The 18,714-nt window shown below is 45.7% G+C and overlaps 1 protein-coding gene across 1 annotated transcript in view; it reads left to right on the top strand.

Annotated features, from left to right (window-relative positions):
• Positions 1-18,714, top strand: part of CACNA1H (calcium voltage-gated channel subunit alpha1 H) — a 200,406-nt gene that overhangs the window by 109,839 nt on the left and 71,853 nt on the right. Inside the window, exons 8-10 of the mRNA XM_042827689.1 lie at positions 8,911-9,003; positions 10,859-11,648; positions 15,563-15,975. Of these exons, the coding sequence (XP_042683623.1) occupies positions 8,911-9,003; positions 10,859-11,648; positions 15,563-15,975 (1,296 nt within the window). The remainder of the gene's footprint in view (positions 1-8,910; positions 9,004-10,858; positions 11,649-15,562; positions 15,976-18,714) is intronic.

Genomic DNA, 18,714 nt, shown 5'->3' on the forward strand with positions numbered 1-18,714 from the left:
GGAGGCAGATTGGTGAAATGAGCCCCACAGGTGAAATAGGGAAGGAATCTTCTGAGTACGGTGACTGCAAGTTGTGCCCATGAGTTTTCAAGGGCAGTCTGATACTGTGCAGTCTGCAAACAAACAAAACCAAAAGCAGACTTTGACAGGGGAATCTGGATTTCTCTGCTCCTTGTGGATGGGATGCCAGTGCACAAAGCTAGCAGCATGGCTGAGCTTTCTCAGCTGCCAGATTTTGGATTTGAGCAGCTAAGCTGAAAGACGTTTAGCTTCATAGTAGGGATCTTAAACTTGCAGATAACCTGGCATACAGATGGGACATACAGTGGGGCACACCAAACAGTGAAACACATTGCTGACCTAAGCAGAAGAGTGAGAAGCATCAAACAGGAAAGCCAACCCAGTTCAGACAAAATCTGAGAGTAATAAGAACAGTAGCTGCATCCATGGGTGTTTGCAAGGATAATAATTCCTTATGTAATCCTGAAAGTGATTCATGTTTTGATTCCCCTCATTTGTTGTGTAATAGACTAATTCATGTATATATTTGTTACAAAGGCACGTTCAATGGCAAATTATATGAAATAATTAGCTTATTAGAGAATAAATGAAAGGAGATAGAACCTAAATTAACTGTGAGGTTTGGCATGATATTAAGATCCCTTTACTGCATATGAGTTTCAGCCATAACAGTAAGAGCAATAATTACAGGTATTGTCACACTGCAAATGATGAATTACTCACCTAACCAAAGTCCAATTTAATTTGAATCACTGACAGTCTCAGTGGAAGAACCAAAAAGCTGCCATGTTCATAGCTGTCAACCTAGTGCAGCCAGGCCTGAATGCAGAAACCCCATTATGTATACAATACAAGGGTGTTGGATGGTTGCTGAGATACACAGTTTTGGAAAAATAAAGCTGATTTAGGCTGCTTTGTAAATCATAGCACCGTTATGTAGATGACTTCAGGTCTGACCTGCAGAAGAGCAAAGACCTATAATAGCACTTTACATTGGGAGGCAAAGCTGAAGGAGCAATAACTATCAGTGGGGTGGAAGCAAGGACAGATCAAGCGAACAAACTTCCTCTCTGCCTCCTTCCAGGATGTAGGTGCAAGGACTGAATTTTGAGAGCAAGTTTTAAGGTAACATTCATCCAACACAGGAGAATATTTGTTTGGCAACTTGAGGAGTTAGCTTCTGGTGAGGGCTGATTTTCCCTTTCCATGGCTTCTTCTTAATACGGTGCATTCCAGAAATACCTGCATTTTCCAACGGGCTTCCTTAGAAGATCCTCTTGAAATTCCTATCTGGATGCAGCTCTCGGATTCGTAACTCTCTTCCTGGCTTCAGAGTGCATATTGCTTCTGCGAGGCTTTGCTGTAAGAAGACATCTCTGTTAACAAGTTAATCAAGTCCTACAGGTAACACATCTCTGGCCCTAGCAAGGGAATCATCAGAAGGCCCTAGCGAGGGAATTCTCAGAGGAGACTGCTTTGCATTCAGCGTCTCCCTTACTGCTGTCAGAAGGAAGAAAGAAAAACCTGGTTGTGCTCATGAGAGCTGAAGACAGCCCAGCAGGCGCATGACATGATGAGAATGCCCAAGAAAGAAAAAGCTGAATCACCTTCTCAAAGATGTCTGGAAATAGAGCAGCATTAAAGGAACTGTCAGCAGCAGCAAGAGGTTGAGGAGTTGTCTTGATTGTGTGCTTAGGTGGATAACTCATTGCACCTGGTTTGCTGAAGCTAGGAGAGTGTCACAGCAGGTGTGCTGACCTGCTCAAGAAGAAAAGTTTGGGATGGGAAGTTGGGGGAATGGATGCCACCCACTTCCTCCTTCATTTGTCCTTCTGTGGATGCTGTACTCTGGAGATAACAGCAAGCTGCCTGAGCAGTGTGACAGCTGGCAGTGACAGCCACCTGCTGCTGGCCACCTACTGACATGGTCCTTTTGTCTGCATGTGAAGTTCTCTTTCCTGTGCTCCAGAGAAAAAAAAAAAAAAGCTCCTTGGAACTTGTGCAAGCTATCACAATCGAATCCCGATTGATTCACTTGGATCCTGCTCCATGTTTCAGAAGCAGCTGTCACTTTGGGTGCCCTTGTTTTCAAGAGTTTGTTGTATAGATAATTTTCTTGTCCGAAAAGGGACTTTTCTTGGTCAGACGTTTCATTCTTTAAACTAGAGATGTGTGTCATTATACGGGAGCTGTGTGTCAGCATTGCTCATCTGTGCTGAGTTTGGAGAGAAGTTTTGGCCATCATCTAAATTACAGGGTTTGAGTTTTGTTGGTGTTGTGTTGTTGTTTCTTAATTTGGCCAGCACACTAAACGTTGTTTGCTGCATTTGAAGAGCTTTCATGCTGAATACCCAATCTAAAGATATCCAGCCCCTTTAAAGCATCTCAGAATGTGCTTCCATGAGGACTAGCTGCTTTTGGAAAACCTTTAATTTTGAAGGTTAGGAGGAATTGTCCCATGTAGCACAAGCCAGAGCCATCCTGATTCCAGGACCAGGCCCACCAACACGTGGGAGGTATTAGAAGGATCCAGGGTTAGACAGAAACCTGCTATGAACTCTGTAGCTTTGGAAGGGTTTCATCCTACCTCAAAAATGACAGATTTTGGTATTTATGGCAGAAAGAGGGGTTCCTGCAGCAAGCTACGGATCTCTGGAGTAATGTTAGTGATAACAAAAATCCTTGCTGTGTTGGGCTCAGTACCCCAAACTGCTACAGGTCCCAGTGGTGTCTGGAGGAGCTCTGTTGTGCACACAGCTTTCAGCAAGGCTCTCAGTCTGGCGTAGGCTCTCTTCTCATTGCAGGTGCTTCATCTTTCATCTTTGCTATGAAACTCTGATTTATGGGTCTATATGATAATGGACTCATTATTGCTGAAGTTAAGCAGTTAAGTACATTCCCTGTGCATAAGATACTTTACACAAACAATGAAGACAGGATAATTATGCCAGTAAATCAAACCTCATGAATATGGACTGAGATGTGATTTGTTACAAGCAGCAGTCATCTGAAATCAGGGATGTTTTCGCTGAGGATCTTGCATTATTTAGCACTAAATGGGGAGACAGCAACAGACCTTTATTGTGCAGCAGAAGTTGCTGAGGTTTGATGCCATTTTAAGCTCTTACGTTCAGTTTCATGTTGTTCAGAGCCTCCAATAACATCATGACCTGTCCAACTTCATTGCACTCTGGCTGTGTTCTGCTTTTTGGGATCCATTCTGATTTGGTAGTGTTGGCCAGGGATCATGCTTCCATGGAACAAACTTGAGAGGTTGTCATTAATCCAAGATAAATGCAAGATTGCACTGTTTCCTTTTATTTTCTGTTTTGCAGCTTTTCAGAGCAGATGCATGCTTTGCAAGACTCCCAGTTTATACAGGAACTGCTTAAACTTTCTTTGCAAAGTGAGCAAGTCCTCAAAGTGAAAGGAGAAGCAGCTGTTCAAAGGACATTACTCAGAATACAATAAAATCTGTTTTTCTGACCACACAGGTTACTTAACAACATGTGTCATGGGGAAATAATTAAAATTATGAAATTGACTTCAAAAATAGTAATTTGATTAGCTGCCAAGCACGCTGCCTCCAGAAGAGGAATACTCCATTATTCACTGGCCAGTGCTTGCTAGCCAAATTGATGCTCCAGAGAGGACAAAGCGTATAGATAAGAGGCTTTCTGAGATGAATGCTGGAGGCCTTATAAAACTTACTGAGAGCATCACAGTAATTAATAGCTTTCAGAGTTTATGTTGTTGTATCTTGTCTCGATGAGGTTTGTAGACGAAAGCATTGCTGCCTAGCCAGGGAAATGAGATAAAAGTAAAATACAAAACCAACAAAATGGAATAATCATGACAGCACTCAGTTGCTGTTCAGTTTAGCATAATTGATTTTGCTGCGGCTAATGACCATCTTGTCCCCAAAGGACCTTGTTTAGGCCAAAAAAGGAAGAAAAAAAAAGGCTAAGTGCAAATTGTTTATATGAATGAAGATGAACACTTCCAATGGTTTGGAAACATTTGGGTTTCTCTATCTGTCACCTCCTGCTCCAGTCGGGTGCCGAGGTGAACAAGCACCTGCAATTCTGAGATCAACCCAGGGTGTTTGATGGGGGTTGATAAAAGTGCAATGTGCTGATTTTGGTTCCTGTGCTTAAAGAGGCTGTTTCTAATGTGAAGCTGGCTCGGGTAATCAGAGAAGTGAAATTCTACCGTAAGAGAGGTCCGGGCTCTGGGCTAGCTTGGAGTTCTGTATGCTGCACCTTCAGTTCTTAGAATCACGACAATCTTCCTGGCTTCCTTCAACTGATGGGTGGCACCTCGAGGTTGGTTTGTCTGCAGCAGTCCATCTGGCAGTAGCCATGGGTGCTTTCTAATATACAGAAAAGAGATCAGTGTTTGGCTTTGCTAATTGGAGGAGCCTAGGTTGAAGTTTGGGTGTTTTGGTGTGATTTTTTCCCTTCCCTGGATAGTTATTATTTATTATTTTTTTTTCCTTTTTCTTAACTGACACTAAAGCAAAAAATAACCTGCTCTTCAATGGATTACAGCCAAGAACTTGCAAAAAATGTTGGCAGAGCACAAGGACAGGGATTTTTATGGTGAAAACTCCTTGGGATAATAAAAGAAATTGTTCTGCAGAGACCTTTCATGTGACCCCAGGAAAAAAAACAACGTAAACTTTCTGTCTCCCTAGGAACAGTGAGGAGGTCTGAGTTAATTGCCAGTGTCTTTAATCTACATCTCCCTTGTGATTTTCACTCTGGAGTATCACATTGATTCTGATTAGCTTGACTAGATTCTGTCCCCAGTTATGCTGCTATAAATCAGATGAGCATCTTAGTGAGAGCTGATGAGATTATTGTGGTATGAGCAAACCGAGAGAAGCAAAATCACGGAGCAGGAGACTTAAAAACAAAATCCAACTATCCACTCTCCTCCTGTCCATCTGAATGTGGTGATGGGGAAATGCCAGACTAGGAACTGCATGGAGGAGCTGAAGATCGATGAAGACAAAATCTGTCTTTCCATTCACCTCAGTGAGCTTTCAGTTAAATCCTTGCACTGATGTGAGGGAGGCTCAGACACAAGATTTAGGGCTTTAGTACTTTGCCTCAAGGGTATTAATAGGAGAAAAATAACATATCCTATCCCTGCCCATGTTGTGTAAGAGCCACAGGACTGAGTGAGCTGGTGAGGACTGCACTGAGCATCACACAGGATCTGCCAGAGGTTTGGTGATGGCTCTATTCTCTGTCCTCTGCCTCAGTCCTTTGGAGGCCAAAATCCTTTTCCTGTGCAAAGGGGGAATGTCTCCTTTCCCTCCAGGTCTGCTGCATGCAAATGCAGTTGGCAACACTCCTGAGGGCAACCTTGCCAATCATCTTAATTGAATCTTTCGGTTGTTTCCCTACAGCTGATGATTTTAGTGTGTCACGTAACTTGCACATCTTTTTCATCAGGGCAGAATTAGAAAGCGTGCTTTTTGCCATCTTATCTCTGTTGATAAATGATTGCATGTTGCGTTTATAGGTAGTTTTGAACTGGTGCATTTGGAGGGGCTGCTTTATACGTCTGTCTGCGAGCAACCATGGCTTAGACATAATTTCATTACTCAGGATGGATTGCTGAGATTGGAAAGCACAGGAAAGGTGCTCCAGGTCCTCAGAAAACCTCTATAAAGAGCTTGGAGGGCCAAATGCTGGAGCTGCCATCAAGTGGATTAATCAGATTGGAAACTGCAGAGTGGAAGAAGTCATTTCTGCTTAGCAAAGTAGGTGGTATTGCATTCAGGAGGCCCCCAGGGAGGAACAGCAGTCCACGCAGTACTGAAAAAAATGTATCAGTGTTCTTGGAATTCTGGAGAGAATAGGAATTGTTAGCTTTCCCTTTGAATTCATCTGGTCTGAGAATGAATGTGTAGGATGAAAGCCTGTGCCGCAGCAGTGAACCTTGCACCAGTGCAGATGCCTCTGTCTTGGTTCCAAAAATAGTGAAGGAATTTAGTTTGTGGTGGATAGACCAGCTGTTGGCTGATTCAAATGGTCAGGTTCCCATTTACATCAAGGCCTTGCTTGGTGTATGCAGTGGGATCGTGGAGCAGATAGAAACGCACATGTGAAGTCATTGGGAGCCCTTTAAAGGGCAGCAGGAAAGAAGTCCTCAGCATGGCAAGAATCAGGCTATAAAAGTCATAGAGACTGTTTCAGTCCAGACAGGTGGCCATGCATGTGTGTCGTCCTGCATTTCTCCAGAGCTATTTGATTAAAAAAAGAAGGCAGATGTCTGTGAGCGCGCTCTCTTACAGGATTGCTAGTACTCTGTAATCCTCGGCAGCTCGGGAATCCTCCCCTAGGTGCTGCTGGGCGATGAGTCCAAGAATGAATCCACAGTGATGTCAAATAGGAGAACAAAAGCCCAGCGGTCTGTTTATTCCTCCTGTGTCCCACTTGGTTTACAAGTGAGTAGTAAATAATGCAAATTCTAATTACATCTTAAATATTCTGAAAGCTGGATGAGCCCTCCAGAGGAGAAATGTGGCACGTTGATTGATTCTTGCTGCAATTGCTGTCTAGCATGCAAGAAAAATACTTCGATAGATGTTGGGTTGGCTCTCACACTTCTCTTGGCAGCTGTTCCCAGGTGGGAGCTGGCAGTGCCTGCAGAAGCCCAACGGCAGCCCTCAGGTAACTCCTTTGTGGAGAGGGCTGTTTTATTGGTTTAATACATTTGATTTGAGGATTGCCAGACAAATGTGAATTCGACAGAGGTGTGTCTGATATGTTTGGAGTCCGTGGGCTCGTTTTTCATCCCTGAGTGTAAATGGCCGGAGCACCTGCTATGGCAGCTGTGCTGAAATGCCCCTGTAGCTGAGGAGAAGGGGGATGGAAGGAGGGGACTTCAAACAACACGAAGGAGTTTCTTGTATAGCTGGTAGTGATTTAGCTTACCTTTGCATCCCAATGAGATCCGTCTGTTTTCCTCATCAGCTTGCAGATGCACTGAGCGGGGATGCTTTGCTGCCATGCATGCAAGGGATGGGGCTGGAAAGAACTCTGCTCTCAATTTCAACTTGTTAAATGGAAGATAGAAAAGGGCAGTTTGAGTTTGATTGCTTGTCTCTTTCACACCACTGAACAGACTGATTACTGCCAGTGTCTGCCCAGACAGCTTAGCCCATTCTCAGAGTCAGGGTGAGTAGCAGCCTTTGCATCCGCACACAAGGTGTGTCTGTTGCTGAATGCTTCCTATCAGAGCTCAATCCCTGGAATTCACATTGACCAAGAGTATTCTCTCTTTTTTTTTTTTGTTAAATCCATGGCACCAGAGGTCAGCATTGCTCTCTGATACCTGTATAAGGATGTGATTTTTATCTAATGCATGTAATGGGGAACAGGAGAAGTGGATGCAATTTGTGTAAATGCAGCTAGCACACCATCAGACCTGACTGCTCCAAGGCTTTAGCAGTGCTGACAGAGTATAATAGCCGCAGAGACAATTTGTACCTGCTCCTCAGCAGATGACCTTTATTGGTGTTAGTGTGGGACTGGCTGCAGAGGGGTTTGAGCACATGGGATGGCTCCTCACCCCACTGCACAGTGGGTGCGTGTGCTTCAACACAGGAACTGGGTTTGAAAAGTTTGTGGTGAGTCGTCACTGCATTGACTTTAAGGTGAGAAGAATCAGGGGTGAGTAACATCTCTCTCTTCCAGCATTCATGAGCTTTAACAGTCTGGGGCTGTAAGGACCAACAGTTGTGAGCACAGCAGTGCTCTCCGTTTTGCAGATGTGGTCATATCCCAAAGACCCATGTCAAGGAGCTTCTTGCAGCTCTGCCAGGAACAAACAAACAAACAAAAAGGGGAGAAAAGGGGCAAGAATTCATATCTGACTTCCCTGAAAACATTTTGCCCTGATGCTCCAGGTGTGAAGAGAACGTTGTTTATTCACTGCTTTGACAAGTGCTTTGTCAGCCTGCTTTTCTGTGCTGTCCATATAGACAGCCATCTGTACTGCTCAGGCTTGATCCTTTCCTTGTTCCCCACAAAATAATTCACACACAGTGACGAAGCAGACTGATGTTTCAGTTCCATCACTGTGAGCATAGTTAAGCTTGGGAATGATGCCACTGAAATTGGAGGCTGCAGGTAATTCTGGGTTTTGTGCTAGGGGTGCATCAGTGCCAAGTACATTCAGAAGGAGCTTTGATTTTATTGGAAGTTGTGCTGGAATTTCAGCTCTAGCACCACTAGCAAGACGGCACTAGAAGTTTGGTATGTTTTATCTAAATAAAAAGTGTAAATTACATGGCAGCACTCGCTTTGCTCTGCACACAGTCTGTGTGGTGTTAATTAAATCCTCAGCTTCTTTTTTAGGAGAAGGAAGATTGAGAAAACAAGTATGAACTCAGTTCTCCGTTTAATTAAAGTAACTCTTTTCCATTCGGATGCTTTGCCACTGCGATGCTGGCCATGCAGGTGTAGTGGTGAGACAGTAGGTATCACAAAGAGACCAGTTCTGCAGAAACAAATTTGACTTAAAGCCTTAGGAGTTTTACAGGTAGTGCTACACAACCTGGAGCTGAGGTAGAGGCCTGGATCACTGCACAGAGAGACTTCTGCTTTGTTTGTAACCTTTCCTTGGTATTTATTTGCACTGGCTCTGAACCAGCGTTTCAGATGTTTTATTGTATTGTTTTATCATTTTTATTGTGCCAGATTTATGTAGAAAACTCAGGACTGTCCTTTGGTTTATCCTGAGTCAACTGGGAATGGAAGTGCAGCAGATCTGGGTAGATCCTGAGAGAAGCTAAGAAGTGACGAGTAGCAGAAGACTGATGTTTACTGACTGACTCTTGTTCTCACACTTTCTTTCTCTGTCTTCCTGTAGGTTATAACCCTGGAAGGATGGGTTGACATCATGTACTATGTGATGGATGCACATTCTTTTTACAATTTTATATATTTTATATTGCTTATAATAGTAAGTATGAACTGTGAAATGCTCCTGTTCCTTGTCCTTGTGGGGTAAAGGTGTTCCCCTTTCACAGAGGAGAGCCAGCTGGGATTTGGGATGGGAGAACTTCCTCCCACCCTGAAGTCTAATGATGCAGGCTGTGATTAGTGCTTAGGGACAGGTTATTGGCTACAATAGGCTCTGTCCTTTTTGGTGTCATGTGTGATGCATAGTCACAGCTTGTCAAGCCATATGGTCTTCCTTCCTTCATAGTCTACTAGTCTTGGACTTGTCACCTTGGTATGTCCTAACAATTGTGCCTTGGCCAAGCAACTGCTGATCAGAACAAAAAGTAGAGGAGATACAGCTTTTCTTTAGATTCCTCAGCATGCCAGAGGGCAGCTTATATCAATGAAGAACACTCAAAAGAGCTGCTGAACTTCACACGAGCCTTTTAAACAAAGGTAATAATAGCATTACAACTTTCTGAGGTCTTACAGTGCTGTCATTTCTAGAAACAAAGTGTCATTCATTGAAGGAGCTTGAGGTTGTTCTCAGAAGCTGCTACCCTACATTGGCAAGGCTCTTTTTCTGTTTTATAAAGGGCACAACCTTCCCCAGGGGTCTACATCTGTGGAAAAGAAACATTTAAGTCAGGAGGAGTGCAGGGGACAAGTTTCATGTAGATGTCAAGTAGGACATGGGGTAGGGGCATTTCCAAGTATTTTTATGACTGAATATTCTTTATATAGAGCTCTGTCCTTGCCTCTGTGGTTTTCTGTGTGCATCAGGGCAGTGTGAGAGATAGTGATAGAGCATTCTGAAGCTGGTGATGTTTGAGCCTTTAGCAATGGGCCATGCATAATGGAGAGTTACACTCCACTCTTTTGAGTTCTTTTCTACATATGGATCCTTGCAGAGAAGCCATCTGACTAACCCCCAGGTCACTGGGAGTTGGGGTAGGCACCCTTGCTGCTTCTGAAGCGCTCTCCAGGCTGGTATTACGAACTGGAGAATAGCACTCCCATTGGCTTCCCCTGAGATTTTGACCAAACAATGGCCCAGATTAAATCCATGCGTTCCCTACCAAGCCCAGCACAGAGGTTTGGCTGTGTAAGCCCTGGCACTTTCTTGACGTCAGTCCCTCTCACATGTAAGGGGAGTGATTCTCTAAGGGGAATATCTGACATTTTCCTTTGGCTGATTTACGAACTCAAGTGGTAAAAAGCCAGTTAGTAGACTCACCATCTGAGGGGAGGGTTGTAGTCCTAGGTCACTTCACATTCCTGTCTTTGGAACTTCATTTTGAAAGCCTGCTGTCACCTAAGAATTCATCAGTTCAACCAGTCAGTAAATCAGGCCTTTCTAGGAGCACCAGATCTCTTAGAGATAAGTTTCTCCATGTCAGAAAGGTACACGAGTACAACATTACAACACATGAACCCTGATCCTCCTCCTTGAAGGGAGGATGCCCTATGTGGGGTGTGAAGTGATAGAGGGAGAGAGAGTCTTGGTACAGCACAGATTGGTCTTCAAACCATCTTTTCTTGCAGATTGGCTGGGTGCTTCCTAGTGATCTGTTTTGCTGTAGTGACTGATTATGTTGTGTTTCATGCACCCTGCATTAGTGGCAAATGTCGTCACTGCTGAGAGGAGGAAAGTGGTGAAGGCTATTGTTAACAGCTTTCTTTGCCACTGCCAAAATAATTTACCATGGTTTAGGAACAAATTTAGCGGCTTAGGCTCATGTTGACATAACATTTGGTGAGCAGACCCCGAGATTTGGCACATTTGGAAATCACAGGATTTCTAAGAACGCTTCCAGCACGGGCAGCATGCGTTGCTTTGTAAAGTCCCTGCTAATTCCTTTTGTTTTCTCCAGGTTGGTTCCTTCTTCATGATTAACTTGTGCCTGGTTGTGATAGCAACACAGTTTTCTGAAACAAAGCAGCGGGAGAACCAGCTGATGCAGGAGCAGCGGGCCCGTTATCTCTCCAATGACAGCACAATTGCCAGCTTCTCAGAGCCAGGCAGCTGCTACGAGGAGCTGCTGAAGTACATCTGCCACATCTTCAGGAAGGTGAAACGGCGGACGATACGCCTGTACAATAACTGGCAGAGCAAACGCAGGAAAAAAGTCAACCCAAACAACACCACAAACGGGCAGAGCCGCCGGAGCAAAAAGCGCATCACCTCCATTCACCACCTCATCCACCACCACCACCACCACCATCACCACCACTACCACATCAGCAATGGGAGCCCGCGGGGGCCGCGCTCCAACCCGGAGATCTGCGACCTGGAACTCAAGGTGATGAAGCCTGGTGGGCAGCTGATGCTCCCTTCTCCATCACCCAACTTGCAGAGCCCCGCGCCTCCTCCAGACTCGGAGTCTGTGCATAGCATTTACCACGCAGACTGTCACGTTGAAGGACCACAAGTGAACTGTAAGTCTTCCAATGCCCCTGCAAGCATTAAACTCACTACTGGACTCTCCAACCATGGCAACATGAATTATCCTACCATCCTGCCTTCACCAACTAGCAAAGCCAGTTCTGTCCCAGTTCCCAAAGGAAAGAAGAATGGCAATTCACCTGTGGCTGTAGTCAATAGCCCAGTAACTTTGGGCACGGATTCTTATGGGAAGCTGCAGCAGCTGGTAGGAGAGCATGGTAAGGACAATTGAGCTGATTTTTTTTGCTTGGGGAAAGGGCAAAAGGGCAGATTGCTCAAGAGAGATGTTAAGGATAGCCAAGGAGGTTGCTGGAGATGAAAGCTGTTTTGTGAATGCTATTTGAGGTGATCACAGAAGCCAGAAGTAGGACAGGTTGAGAGACTGACAACTCTGTTCCTGCTAGCCTTGCATTTGCTGTCACTGGGTAAAGCACAGTATGGGATGATGTAGGCAATGACTTCAGACCCCTTTCCGTGGTTACAGAGCATGTATTTTTGAGCTTTTCTTTGTGCTTTGTGATATCCTGAATGTTCTCCCTCTGCTCCCACCCAAGCAGAGATCAGTGCAGCCCCTGGAATTGAAAAAGTGTCTTGAAAAGGAATGGTTTGTGGAAGCTGGTGGGAGAGCATGACGTATAGGAGACATAAGATGTGTAAAACAGGGAGGCATTGAAATAACCTACAGCAGATACTTCCAGAGACCCCCTGGTGCTGCTTTGATGGGCTCTGATGCCCAAGGTTTCTTTTTGAAAGAAGGAGAAGAAGGTTTGGAGGTAGGCGTGCGGATACCGCAAAGGCTAGCTCTGTGTTAGTCCTGAAAGGATGCATGTGAGAGCAGGAGCACAGCAGATCTGCAGCTCTCAGGCTTTCCCTCTTCTTTTTCACCAGTGTAGAAGAAATGTAGGACTGAGTGTTACTGCAGATTTGGAGATCCATTCAGTCTGAGTGAATAAAAAACACGTTAGGGACTCTGTTGTACCTCTGTCCCATCCTTATCTCTACAGACTGCAGCCACAATAGCACTGCTAGTTAATGCAGCTTTATCTCCACTCTGATATAAATCATCCACTGCTGGAGTAGTGATTATGTGCAATTCTTAGGTTTCTGTTTTGCATATTTTCTCCAGTTTTGCATATTTTCTCCAGTTCTCAACAAATCTGGAATCAAAAATAGTCTTAAGCCCTCAGAAAGTCAAAAAGATCTAGCTTCCATTTTTATTTTTGATATCTTTAACACAAACTCGTCATCTGTTTTTATCAATGCCTGCGTTTTCCAAAACCGTTTATCTGCTTATGCATGGACACAAATATTTGTTCTAGTGATGTATGTGCTGAAAAAATACCAAGCCTAGCTTGAGGGAGGTCACAGTAAAGGTTGCTTGCCAAATAGGTTGGTTGGCTTGTCTTTGTTAATATATTTTTTTTTTTAAGTGACCATACAAAAGGGTAAAGTGGATTGTTTATAGAAATTGCCTTCGGCAGATATTTCTGTACTTTTGGAGCTTAGCAGAAGGGCAGAAGGGCCAAGGTTAGTGTTCCAATGTTCTTCCGTTGTTAAGCAAGGGTTTTATATGAATCACTGGTACATCTTTAACTATGGAAGTTAATGAAGGTTATTATGAGAATGTGTATTTACCTTGAGATAAAAGTCCAGGCTCACAGAAGTCTGGAGCTGGGAAGCCAAGGACGAGCAGAAGAGCTGTTGCAGAAGGGAGTGCTCAACTCAGAGATTTGGTCCTCTGTGCTCACAAGAGAATCTGCTGCTGGGGCTCTCTCCAGGAGAATGAATCTCCACATCTCAACTAAGCCTGCAATGCTCCAGGGCCACTCCATTGAATTTGCAGATTTTCACGTGGCCTCTGGTGATTCTTCAAAAGCCTGAGTTTAGATGGAATTGCTATTAATAATGGAGCTATAATACCTTCTTTCAATGGGGCATTTCATCCCAGAGGACACGTCAGTGCTTTAAACAAATCTGAGATTGTTTTGTTTCAAGTGCGATTATATGGAGGAAGCAGGTAGTGGTTGCAGCAGCTGATGTAGCACCGTGGGCAGCACAGGGGCTGGGAGAGGAAGCAAGCCGGCCACGTCCATCTGGAGATCTCAGTGCACGAATGCCCAGCTCTTCACTTCCACAACTCCAGCTCTTTCCAGGTTCTCCTTGCTGCACCTGCCACAGGCCTGAGTCAGATTCACTTCTGCACCACATCCCTTTTTGTACAGTGTGAATGACAGACTGTCGGGAGGATCTTTAGGTGCCGAACATCTTAGGTCAACTCATGGTTCTCCATCCCTGCCTGAACTTAGCAAAGCAGCCATGCTAAGTCTCTGTGCCAGGCAGGGAACGTGACTTGGGCTCGCAAGCTGTGCCCAACCCTCCTGTCCTCCACCTCCTTGAGCAAAGGGCTGTTTCACTTAGTTCTCTCCCCACTCTTACAAGTCAACAAGCAGAGTCTGTTCACCTCAAGTTTTGTGCAAGGGGAGCACACAAGTGATAACTGAGTACATTAAGGAGGTATTAGCAGCCAGGGCACTCTCAAACCCAGCTGGAAGCAAGGTTGATGTCTGCTGGGAAAGATGCAATTGTGGGAGAGAGTATTCTCTTCCCTTCTTTTGTTGTGGAATTGAGCAGCATAAAGTACAGCCTGTTCCTCTGCATTCTCCTGCCCTGCAATGCTGTGAGGTTATTTTAGCAGGCAGCCAAGGAGACTCTGGTATTTTGAAGACATCTGTGGCGCCAGTGTTTTTCATACAATTTTTAACACTTTGATAGCATACAGGATGACTGGCGAGCCCACTGCCTCTGTATCCATGCTCATGGGTCCATTCTGCAGTGTTTCCTCATCTGACCAATCCCAGTCAGAAATGCCTTGCTGATGTGCAGCGCTGACCAGTGCTGCTTGCAGGCTGAATAGGGGGGCAAATATTTCTGATCTGCCTAGTGTCTGCAATGTAAAGACCAGGAGGAGGTCTGCCCTCTCCTACAAGACTATTTTGAAGGCCACTGATATCTGAGTGACATTCAGGCAAGTAAAATATATTCTGACTTTTGTCACCACCCAGCTTTCAGTCTAACAAGGTGCTGGATTTTGTGGGCTGTTGCCTTCTCTTTGAAGACGTCCTCAAGTGTCAGCCAGGAGTAGCTGGAATCAGCAGCATTAATGCTGGGTGAGCTCCAACCTCCTGGGACCACAGCCAGGAGCATCCACTCGGTGCTTTCTGCATGGTGTCCCTGCAGTGCCTCCATGTGTACCCCCTCCCATCTCCAGGAAGGAGCATTTCCCAGCGAACAAGTGGCATTTGCACCTTGTTTTCCATCAAGGAAAGTGTATGTTGATTCCTCTTGGCTTTTTTTTTTTTTTTTTCCTGCCATTAGTATCTGGCTGCTAAATATGAGGAAATTGGGATTTGGTTCCTGAATGGGAGGAAACAAAATCTGATTTCTTTTCCACCTGACTCATCCTCATGATGCCTGCCCACGTCATCACTGTGCCCCAGCCGCATGAGGACAGCCAGCATTTCTCCTCACACCACAAAACATGCGGTGATGTATTTCATTTTAGAACACCCTGAACACTCAGTCCCCTGCCTCAAGTAAAGAATACACCTGAGCTTTATTAAAAGCTGAAGGAGGGATGAAGGAGAGCAAAGGGACTACGTGACTCCAAACTGATCTATGGTCTGTAGCCATCTTTGGTTCATTTCTCCCTCTCCTTCCTCATTATTATCTAAATGGAAGTGCTACCTAAATTGGGTGTAACAGCTTGATAGCACTCAGATCACTGCTAATGATGCTAACTTGGTCAGGTATAATAAAAAATAATTGAAAGTGAGAGGTGTGTGGGTCAATAACTCCCAAGCAGCAGAGCACAAAATGGCCATCACACTGCAAGGAGAGGTCCCTCAGCCCTGGGACAGGGTTGAAGCGTGGAGTTGGGGATTGGATAGAGCAGAACAGAGGGAAAAATAAGGCGGATCGAGAGCCGCTTGGTAAGATGAAGTACTGCAAGGCTTTATTCAAGGATGTAGCAGAAGCCACTTCTGCTACCCACATGGGGATGCAGAGGGCATGGCCGCCATGTTGCAGGGAGGCCGTGGGTGCAAGGAGCTCACGGTGCACTCTCCCATTGCAGGTCTGCGGAGGACTCCCAGCCGGGTGTCGGGGCTGAGCGTGGCCTGCCCACTGCCCAGCCCGCCGGGCGGCACGCTGAGCTGCGAGCTGCAGGACTGCCCTTTCTGCGCCAGCCTCCTGGAGGACCCCGAGTTCGCCTTCAGTGAGTCCGACAGCTGCGACTCCGACAGCAATGGCATCTATGAGTTCACCCAGGACTTGCGGCACGGTGACCATAGGGACCAGCTGCAGCAACAGCGGGGCAGGAGGAAGAGGAAGAAAAAGAAACCCAAGGAAAGGAACAAGGTCACCCGCCTGTGGAAGGCATTCGGCAGCAAGCTGAAGAGGATCGTGGAGAGCAAGTACTTCAACCGAGGGATCATGATCGCGATCCTCATCAACACGCTGAGCATGGGCATCGAGTACCACGAGCAGGTGAGTGCAGATGGCCTCAGCATCCTGGAGGGTTTGCTGTGCTGGGTGCTCGTGTGTGGCAGCTCTGTGGCATGGGATGGCTGTGGCAAAGCCATGTTGGAGAGCGGGTTTTGTGCAAGTTGTAAACGCCAGGTGGGACCGAAGCATGATCCTGATGGCGTGTATGAAGCAGAAGCATTTTCATGTGTGGGGAAAGCCTGGAAGGTGGTTGTCAGCACCACTGAGGTGCTGAGATGAAATGCATGTGTTAGGGCTGGGCAGCTCAGGGGCTGACTGTGAGTTATCTGCTGTGAATTATTCGTAGGAGCATGAGTTGTTCTGGTGGAAATGCCTCTTTGGTCTATGCTGGTGGTGTGTGGGTACGAAGCTGCTCCTCCAAGGAGCTCCACCTCAACCCATCCAGATCTTCTTTGACCTTCAAATAAGAACTTTAGCTGTCAGGCAACACTAAAAGCAATGAGGGAAAAGAAAAAAGGAAAAAAAAAAAAAGTGAGTTCTATCCTGAAGGCTCCAACATGTTTAATTTGATCTCATAGGGTGCAAAGTAGATCTTTCATTTAAGTGCTTGGAGGGAGGAAAGAGGAAATCATGCTGTTCCCAGTATTAGTGTGAACGTGGCAATGGCAGAAAGCAGTGCTGGCAGCCGAGGACAGCTTGTCCTTGCTGGCTGATGGGAGCCACGGTGGGAGAGGGAGGTGAGTCATTGATGTCTTCAGCTGGTCACTCTGGGGAAGGCTATGTTTTTCTGTTTAAGGCAGAAATGGTTGCTTTCAGCTGTTTTCCGAAGACATGCTCTGGAGTTTCTCATGCTGCCTTTGCGTTGGGTGTTGAAAATATCCTCAGCAAGGCCAGTAGATCCTCATACTCATTTTCTGGTCGGAGGTTCATCCTGTGTTCCCCCAGGTTTCCCCTACAGGGTAAAGAACAAGACAGTATCTGTAAAGCTATCCCCCCTCTCTGCCACTGTCTGCCCAGGAATGAGGAGGAAGGGCAAACAGTAGCATGGTTCACCGAAAGGCAGGATGCTCTGCATTTTTTTCTCCATCACTTTCCAGAATTCAGTTCTTTTCAGGACTGTGGCAAACACTCCTCCAAAGTGTTACCTCCTCTATTCTCTCCCTGCTTAGGTGTTTTGAACGACCATATGCCCACACTCTGCTGTCTGAGGCATATTTTCTTTCAGAAAAGCGAGTACTCAGCTGAAACACATGAACCTCAGCTGTGCAACAATAAATTAGTTCACGCTTACAGCAGAAAGAGTCCAAACTCAACAAAGCAATAGCTGTCACTGTCAGCTTTCTGTCTGCTTAGTTGTTCCACAAGTTTTAAAATTAGGAAATACACCTTGTCAGTCACCTTTGAATAAACCATTCACTCCTCACAGCAGCTGCATTTCTGCATGGATACCCTTTTGTCAGGTGGATACACGTTTGTCAGTCCTTGGGTATTGCTGTGATGGGTGCTTGGGGAAAGCTTTAGGCACGATGCAGAGAAAGCCTGGGGATCACATGGAGTCTGTCCACAGTCACTTGTACAATGGCAAATTGCAGTAATTACGTCCTTGCTGCTAATGAAGGAAAACTCTGGCCGGCAGATTTTTATGGGATCTTACCTTGTAAAACATTTGCTTTAAGCCATCTCAAAACCAATGGCAATAAAGATTCTGAGCCTTTTGGCTAGGGAGCATCAGGCGTGTGCCAGCTTTGTTCGCAGGCACTGCCCAGCTTGGGTCCAATAAAAAGGGGGGAATTTTGAAGTGAAACCTGTAAAAGTTTCTCCACGTGCTTGTCTGAAATGTGTCGCTCATGCCCAGCAGGGATAATGAGCTGCAGAGCTGTCAGAACCCAGGCTTGATGCACCTCACCCTAACACTCCCCCATCAACAGAGTGATAATACCTCACCCTGCAGGGTGAGGTATTATCTGAAAGCAAGAGAAAATGTCTCTGAGCTCCTGAACTGCTTGGCACAAAAGTCTGGGGCATCTGCAAGCAAAGCAGGGTGATTTCAGAGCCCACAGTTCTCCTGGTGTGAGAATTGGTTGTGAGGCTTGAGGTGCAGGGCTGGCTTTTTGGGAAGTTAAGCAAATCTGAGCAAATCTGTCATCAGCCTGCAGGGTGGTGTTGGAAAAGGGGGGCAGGAAGTTTAAAAAAAAAAAAAAAAAAAAAAAGGCTTGTTTTGGTACAGCATGCTTTGTGCCAGGATTAAGTTTAATTATTGCTTTCTGGTTGGTGATTGAGGAATGCTGCCATGGTGCTCCATACCTCTGCTTAGAGCAGATATTAGAAGGTGTGAAGGTGTGAGCACTCTCCAGGCTGTTAGCCAGACACGGGGATTTCCGTCATCTCCTTCTCCATTCTCCACAGGGCAAACCTGGAGGCCATTCCCCCAAGGGTTTAGGAGCTTGTCTACAAGGCAAGCTACCCTATACTGTCCTCCTGGCTCTCCTCTTTCTTTGCCCCCCTGGGCTGTTCAGTGTTAGCAGTAAGCCACATTCAGGGGCTTGCTGTGGGGAAGCCTCCTGCCCTCTCAGCAGCACAAGCTCTGAAGCCCTGCAAAATGTCATCTACCATGGAGACATTTGCTCTGGGTAGAGCAGTTAAAGCAAGTTCCCTGGTTCTGATTCTTGCCATTTGTTTTACTGAACAGTCACTATCTGGCTGTATTAAACTGGGCTGCAATCAATGCAACAGCCACAGAGAACCTCCCTCCCCAAACCTCCCCAACTGTAAGAAAATGCA

This window comes from Centrocercus urophasianus, unplaced genomic scaffold (assembly GCF_019232065.1).
Source record: "Centrocercus urophasianus isolate 14NV4802_14NV808 unplaced genomic scaffold, USGS_Curo_1.0 seq_29, whole genome shotgun sequence".
In the NCBI taxonomy this organism is placed as follows: domain Eukaryota; kingdom Metazoa; phylum Chordata; class Aves; order Galliformes; family Phasianidae; genus Centrocercus; species Centrocercus urophasianus.